The following is an 8,402-nucleotide window of genomic DNA, read 5'->3' as shown; positions in this document are numbered from 1 at the left end:
ATAAAGTTGTTGTACTCATTTACTGTAAACACTGAGTCTTAAAAGAGTCGAATATAAACAAAGAATCAAATCCTTTTGTATCTAGATAAACAAAGAAGGCTGGTTATTTTGGCGCCTTTCATGTCGCTTTCAAATATATCTATAATCTGATTATAACTGCATTTATTGTATTTATGAACTGCGAAAGTCGAATCAAAGATTCGATGTCAAATGACTCGAATCTTTATCTATCGCTGGCTGGTAGCTTCTAGTGTACGAAATTTCATGGTCAAGAAACAACTGTACAGTTATACAGTTAATAATTCTACACATTAACTGTAGCCTATATTTAAAAAAAAAAATCAAATAACAAATTCATTCAGATTAACGGAATCAATCTATCGATGCACGACCAGCCAGCGCTGAAAATGTTCTCCATGATTTCAGCATTTTTCGCTACATTCAAGCGGTTCTGGCATCGCGAGATGATATCAAGCATAAGTAAAATATGAAATGCATGTTGTTGGTAGAAAACCGGCGCAAACAGGTGCTCTCCAGCTCACAAACCATCGGAGAGGAAGAGGCCACAGGCTTTATCTAGTTGGATTAGTTGAGCTCGCGCTGATGGTTTGTGGCGGGGAAATGTCCTGATATGAGACTGGTGGTCAGACATATGCACGCGCAGGCAAAATGCAGCACTCATATTTCATGTGTCTCCATCTGCATCTCTACAACTGCCTAAAGATCTTATCTCGTAACTGTCAGTGCAGGAAACGCGATAGTTCTCATGCACAGGACTAGGCATTGGTTAACTGCGACTGGAGCGAAATCAAAGCGCATACGTGTGTAATATCTGCTGGGTTCATTTGTATTTCCTAAATTACACCGAAAACACGAGATAAGAGATGACTGATGCCTTTCGGAGATTAAATAAATCGGTTGTCTGGCTAAACAGCATCTTGAAGTCTGCACTGCCATCTACAGGCAAGAAAAGGATTGGCTTTAAAACAATTGAACCTTAAAACCAATGTACTAAAAATAAACTGTATTTCTTTCCCATTGAGAAATTGAGCTGGTTCCTTACCCAAATGGGAAGAAAATATTACAACACCGTCGCTTAGTACATTGGTTTTGATAAGAACCAAGAATGAAATGAGTAATAACCAGGATAAGAGATATGAAGGGATTTTTGTGACAAAGATCCCTTACAGATTAGATACACGCTACTTGAAAACTAGGTAACACATTACAGCAAGGTTTCATTTGTTGTTAAAAGCATTAGCTAATATAAACTAACAATGAACAATACTTTTGCAAAATGTATTCATTTCTCAATTTATAAATACATTTTTAAAATCAAAAGATGTCTGTTAACATTAGAACAAACATGTTTAAATGCTGTAAAAATATTGCTCAGTGTTAGTTCATGCATTATTAAATGAAACGGTTTGAAAGTGTTGCCCAAAAATAAAGTTATTTAACAACTTATTATATAAAGATGAATTAACACTTTTTAACACTGCAACCTGCTCAAGCTGCATTTACACACACTTAACATTTAAACGTTTGGGGTTGGTAAGATTTTTTTAAATGCTTTTGAAAGAAGTATTTCAAGATGCTCACCAAGGCTGTATTTATTTGATCAAAAATACAGTAAAAATACTGATATTGTGAAATATTACTACAATTTAAAGTAACTTTTTATTTTGAATATATCTTAAAACTTAATTTATTCCTGTGGTCAAAGCTGAATTTTCAGCATCATTACTCCAGCCTTCAGTGTCATGTGATTCTTCAGAAATCATTCTAATATGCTGATTTGCTGCTCAAGAAACATTATTATTATCGATGTTGAAAACAGGATCATATGATGAATAGAACGTTTTTTTGTAATGTTATAAATGTCTTTACTGTCACTTTTGATCAATTTAATGCATCCTTGCACTACTTTCTTAAAAAAAAAACCTAGTAGTCTAGAGTATGTTACTTGAAGGGTTACGTCTTGGTTAACCAGCGCAGAGCGTTAACCACTACACCACCTGGAAACCGAAAACACACAAAAACACAATTTAAAAGGTAAAACAAGTCAATGGCTTAAAAAGACGAATGTTTATTTCCCTGTAGAATAGAGGGAGAAAACAATTCATCCACTTTTGATTTGATGCAAAACTTCAATATGAAACGACTCCCTGATCCAACATGGCAACCTCGGTATGTTATGCTGCATTCGGGTCACGCCATAATTACACATTTTCCACTTATAAGATCCATTCATGTCTTTTTCAAACTCTTAATTGTAAATAACAAACTCTTAATTTTATGAAAGCTCTGATTTCTCTCATCAATGTGCATGATTAAACCAAAATGGCAGCAGTATGAACAGTTAAAAGTAAACTAGGTTTTAATGTCAACACCATATTCACTGGTGTTACCTTGTGCGCTTTTGTTGTCATTTCCAACAAACTTTCCCCATGGATACATTTTGGATGAGCACTGAAATTGAAAACGGAAACATTTCTGAGTTTTATAATTCTTATAATTACAGTAATTCCAACACAACATGAACAAAGCATTAGTTGGATAAAGAAACGGGAAATCAACCAAACAAAGTTCATTTGGACTTGATGATAGATCTCAGTCAAGGTAGCGCCATATTTCATTTTAAAAGGAAAGAAAACAGCGCTGCGAGGAATAGAAATACAGCATGTTCAATGGATTGTTTAACAACATACTGACTGTCCAGCTGACAAAATGTCTTATCGAAGAAAATTTTCAGTAGAAAAAAACAATAAAACAGCTGTAAAGTTGTGAAAATTACTGTAAAAAAAATGACCGTGAATTTAACGGTAAAAGACTGTAAAAATGCAACAGTAAAAACCTGTTAAATGATTAACGGTAAATTCCCCTACTATATACGGTGACAAACTGTATTGGACATAACATGTAATTTAACGGTAGTATACCGTTTCTGGAAGTGAAAAAGACCGTATAATTTACAGTGAATAACTGTAAATTGACATTCCCAGAATTCCCTGCGATACATTTCAAATTGTTGACATTCCCAGAATTCCCTGCTTTACATTTCAAATTTGATGTTTTTTTTGTTGAAATAACTATGTTTCTTCTTAGTTTTTTCTTATCCGTTTTGTATATTAGGGTTGTGTGTTACACCTAATGTTGTTAAATGAATGTTTATTGTATTATTTCAGTTTCATGTGTGTTACCATTATGGTGTTTAGTGTTTGTGTGAATGACGCTGTGCACCTTCTATATATGTTATTATTTAAAAGCTGCTTGTGATGGGCTTTGGTTCATCATGTGACTTTCTCATCACCACCTGCATTGGGTGGTTATCAGTGTATTACAAAGGTACAAAACAGATTTCAGTACTTCAATAGGTTGGTATATTAACATTATATCAGTTAATGAAATTATGGTATTTAACTGTAAATTTAAGTTAAAACGTAAAACCTAAAATGTTGCTACCGTATTCTTTATGGTAAAATTCCGGCAATTTCGGTAAATTTTACGGAATTTTTTTTACAGTGTAGGACCTTTATTGAGTGAGTGCCATTGTAAAAGTGCATGTCCATTCCTCACAGCCTCGTTTCCATCCGTGTTAAATTCAATATGGCGTTTAAAGTCTGTATCACAGTGAAACTTGTTATTCACGTAACGAATCACTGATGTCCACCGTATTAGAGTCTGAAAATAAATGGTGTGGAGACAGATGGTACTTGTTAGCCTCTTGGTCCTGTGTAGAAATCGACAGAGGGAGACTTTGAACAAGAATGGCTTCTGGTGGACCCATATCTAAACTATCTTCAGCATCCTCTGCGTGCTTAGACACATCCTGAGACGAGGAACCATCAATGTTCATGGGTTCTTTTGTGGTGGCAATCGTTGGATTCACCTCCGTTACCACTGTAACCTCAGTCCCGCCTTCCTGGATGAGCTTGTGGAGGCTTTCCAGGTCAGAACAGGACGTTATGAAGGTGTGCGTGCCATCGGAAGCAGATGCAGAACAGGAGGCGATGAAGTTTTGAGTACCGGTTTGAGAGGTGGTTTCACTGGTGTCGATTTGAGTGAGTAAAACCGTCTGGTGCTCGAGGCCGGACTCTGGTGCTAGCATGTTGACATGCTGTATTACGGGGTTCAAAAGCACACTGTGATCCTCCGGACCGAGCAGAACGGCTTCAGCCTTTCCAGCAGAAGCTTGGACAAAAGTAGCCTCCGGTCCTATAGAGGGCGCCATGATGATCTTAAGATGCGTCGTGCTGTACGAAGACGTCGTGCTGGTTGCGACGGAGGTTACAGTTTGACTTTGTTGTTGCACGTCATTGTTATGCTGCCTCTTGTGGCTGCGAAGAGAATCCTCCCTGACGAACGAAGCCTCGCATAAGTCGCAGCGAAACGCCCGTGCCGCTTCCAGTCTCGCTCGATAACGCGAGCTAAGAGGTTTGGGCGGCTCCTCCCCCGTCCCACTTCCTCGTCCGGACTTACCTTGCCTATCCGGTTTATCCGCGTGAAACTTCCTCCTGTGAATTAACAAATTACTCCGCTGCTTACTAGCAAACGAACAGTGTTCGCATTTAAAGGGCCGTTCGTCCGAGTGCACACGTTCGTGGATTTTGAGCGCCCCCTTGCTGGAGCAGGAGTAACTGCACTCACTGCACTGCAGTGGCTGGGCCGGCTGGTGCTGGCGGGAATGGTGTCGCAGGGCGGCTTTGGTGGAGCACTGGAAGTCACATTTCGAGCAGCGGAAGGAGTCGGAGACGCTGTGTTTCAGTTGCACGTGGGATTTTAAATTGGCCTTCATGGCACAGCGGTACTCGCAGAGTTCACACTTGTAAGGCTTCTCGCCGGAGTGAACCCGACTGTGGCGCTTCAGGTCGGAGTTGATCTTGAATTTGGCATCGCATTGATTGCACTGGAACGGGGCGTCACCTGAGGAAACATCCAGGTATGTGAAGTCAATATATCACAGTTTCCACAACTTGTTCTGCTCGATCACAAAAAGCAACACCGTTCTAATGATGCTGTTCAACAATTTAGGATTTGTTAGCAACATACTTATCAAGTAAATACACTGATGTACAATTATATTTTGACACTTTTTAATTTAGTCATTTTCTGGGCAAAGCGCACGTACTTGTTTAACTTATTGCGTGTGTTCTAATTTTCATAACATGGGAAAGATGAGCTGTTTGGCTTTGATAACTAAAAACAGGAAAACCAGTTTTATCTTATTACTCTTTTGGCAGTTTCACAAGCATTAGTGTAAATTCTCAAAAATTATTGGTGCCAGGAAATTCGTTGTGGCTGAAAACAACAACAACAAAAAATAACAAGTAGAAAAACACTTGATTTTTGTGCTTTTAAAGAAGATATTAGTTGATATCTATTGTTTGTTATTAGAATTGTTATTATTAATCAGAGTTTTCTATATACAAAGGAAGAAATAAATAATAGGCCTATATTACATTTTACGGTATATTCAAATATAAAACATTAGAAAAAGCATAAGAGAAGTTATACCAACCCAAACATATATATATATATATACAGTATATATATATATATATATATATATATATACACACACACACACTTGAAAAGTTTGGGTTGGTATAACTTCTCTTATGCTTTTTCTAATGTTTTATATTTGAATATACCGTAAAATGTAATATAGGCCTATTCATTCATGCGATTCAAAGCGGAATTTTCAGCATCATTACTCCTGTCTTTAGTGTCACATGATCTTTCAGAAATCATTCTATTAATATTTTTGAGTAGTTTTTAAGGCTTGATTTTTTTTAATGGAATCTCCCTGAATAAATCACATTGCACTGTGCAATGTTAACTACAATGTAACAGAAACTCTTTCAAATGTCAAACATAACTGAACATTAAACATTAATAGACGTTTCCCTTCACTTAAAAACACATAAAATAGCATTTAATTTTAAAATTTACTCTCCATATCCAGCCATATGCAAAGCATGCTGGGAACTAACAATCACCTCTAAAATAAAACGGCAAAATTGAGCTAATTCTCTTAAAATAAATTAGGTAGGTAGCCTTCTTTCCTTCATTTTTTTAGTTTAATCAGTTCCTCATTTTTTTAAAGGAAACTTGAGCAGTTTTGAGGCTTCAATTGAGGAAAACACATCTCTTGGTTTTATTAGTAAAAAGTCCTCAATATTTTCTATACAACACTGAACCACAATTTCTTTAATGAAATATACACATTATTTTTAATTATCACCTTAATTTTTTTTGAGGAAAATTACAAGACCCATGATTCCTTTTTTACAGTGAAATTTTAATGCTTCCGTGCTCTCTCGTAAAACCTTTGGGTTTTTTGAGTTGCTTGTGGAAATGCAATACTTTTTCAGGTGTTTCAGTTTTCAGGTGAATGCTATACTTTTGCAAGAGAATGCAAAGTTTTTCGGTGGAATGCAACATGCATAAGAGAACACATAAGCAATTTTTCTTTGCATCTAATATTTTTATAAAGACTTAACTGTCTCTTTTGATCAGTTCAATGCATCCTTCCTTAATAAAAATGTTACTTCCTTTCAAAATACCTCACTGACCCCAAACGTCTGACATATTTCAGAACATTATCTACATCCTTAGAAACACACAGTGTCTGTGGCGCTGTCTCACCTGTGTGAGATCGGAGGTGAACGGTCAGCTGGCTGGAGTTGCGGCTGGCGTAGGGGCATATCTGACACTTAAAGGGTCTCTCGTCATAGTGGATGCGAAGATGCTTCTTCAGGCTACTGCTGTCGGCCGCCGCGTACGGACAGTACTTACACTTGTGTGGTTTCTCTCCTGTGTGCAAACGGCTGTGGAGATTCAGCTTATCGCGACGACTAAAGCGTTTATGGCAGAGTTCACATTCGAAAGGCCTCTCACCTGAAGAAAGGAGTCAGAGATCAGCACTTTAATGTTCACTTGGCATCATTTGATAATGATAAAGCGTAAGGTGCAACACAGAGATTAAATGACTTACCCGTATGTGTTAAAATATGTCTCTCCATGTCTTTTTGGCCATACTGAGTTTTGAATGTACAACCTAAAGGCACAAAATTAAACGAAACATCTTTTAAGCTCCAAACAGTGTAGATATTTCACTTTCAATACCTTAAAAGTAAATATATGAATATAAGTAATGCAATGTTGTGTTGCTGACACTAACCTGAGAATGTGCATGTGTGTCTTTTTTGACTTAGTGCAGGTTTCAGCTTTTTAGAGGGGGTTTTCTGAGCTTTGGTCAGGGGCTTTTTGACTTTAGGTACACATGTCTGAAAGGACTCTGAAAAAATAAAAACACTTTTTGTCATTAGTAAACAGCAAAGTCTACTATATGAAGGATCATTATAAACTTGAGTACTTATAATGACCCATTATAACATGAGTACTTGGACATTAGACTCACCACTGGGTCCAGCGCTTCGGGCTGATATATGAGTCGATGGGATCTGGCTGCAGTTTTGCTTGTGTGCAAAAAAGTGGTCAACGTTGTTGTACTGCTGTTTGCAGAAGCCGCAGATGTGGATGTCAGGACTCAATTCTACTAACAGGTGGTTGACTACTGTGAGGATATATATATATATATATAGGGGAAGAAAAAAAAAAAAAGAAAAAAAAAAGAGTATTCAATAAATACATTTCATATATAAATTATCTATCTATCTATCTATCTATCTATCTGTATATAAATGAAATACATAAATTATATGTAAATGTGAAATTAAAATAACAAATCTTTAAGTGTGGATATTTAACTTTTTACACCAAGCAATAAATGTGTATGTATGTATATTATATATTATTACAACTTTGAATGCTTTGTATTATTATTATGTACAGGTGCATCTAAAAAAAAAATAGAATATCCTGAAAAAGCTCTAATTATCAAAACTAAAACAAAAAAAAACTTTTGAAATGTTTTACTTTACATGTAATGAAAGACAAGTAATTTCCTGACAATTAAAAGTGTTATATAGCCCACTGAATCATACTCAGACTTAATGCTGGCAGCAGTGGAACCACTTGGGAGAGAACTGCCAGGTGACTTATTTCTTAGCATAAAAGAGGACAATGGTACAAGAGGAATACCAAATTATTGTTTTAAGTGTGAAAATATAGCAGAAGTAGCACCAACATTCAAAAACAATGGACTTGATAAGGCTCCTGAAATAATCAGGTCTTCACTTTAAGTTTTCATTTAGTGATGAGTGAATTTTTGCTAGAAAAAGAGCAGGAGAAATAACATGCAAGTGTCTCAGAGCCGGCAAAAGCTATGAAAAGAGTGTCACTTTATCTCACAGAGTATGACACAGCCTGCAGAAGTGACATGCATGGTTGTTGTCACCAATATAATTACCTACAGTAGCCAAAGCGAAATCAAC

At 36.5% G+C, this 8,402-nt stretch overlaps 1 protein-coding gene across 2 annotated transcripts in view; it reads right to left on the bottom strand.

The window, feature by feature from the left end:
• Positions 1–3,494: 3,494 nt before the first annotated feature.
• zfp64 (zinc finger protein 64 homolog (mouse)) overlaps positions 3,495–8,402 on the bottom strand; it is a 6,183-nt gene continuing 1,275 nt past the window's right edge. The window contains exons 2-6 of one of the 2 annotated variants that reach the window (XM_016576610.1): positions 7,427–7,582; positions 7,187–7,303; positions 7,001–7,063; positions 6,652–6,903; positions 3,495–4,926 (exon numbers count right to left, since the gene is read on the bottom strand). In XM_016576610.1, coding sequence (XP_016432096.1) covers positions 3,644–4,926; positions 6,652–6,903; positions 7,001–7,063; positions 7,187–7,303; positions 7,427–7,582 — 1,871 coding nt within the window. In that variant the 3' untranslated portion in view covers positions 3,495–3,643. The remainder of the gene's footprint in view (positions 4,927–6,651; positions 6,904–7,000; positions 7,064–7,186; positions 7,304–7,426; positions 7,583–8,402) is intronic. The other variant, XM_016576611.1, reaches the window with a different exon arrangement.

This window comes from Sinocyclocheilus rhinocerous, unplaced genomic scaffold (genome assembly GCF_001515625.1).
Source record: "Sinocyclocheilus rhinocerous isolate Xijiao unplaced genomic scaffold, SAMN03320098_v1.1 scaffold1496, whole genome shotgun sequence".
Lineage (NCBI taxonomy): Eukaryota > Metazoa > Chordata > Actinopteri > Cypriniformes > Cyprinidae > Sinocyclocheilus > Sinocyclocheilus rhinocerous.
Note: the sequence above shows the minus strand (reverse complement) of the source record. Positions and strands in the feature narration are given on the sequence as shown.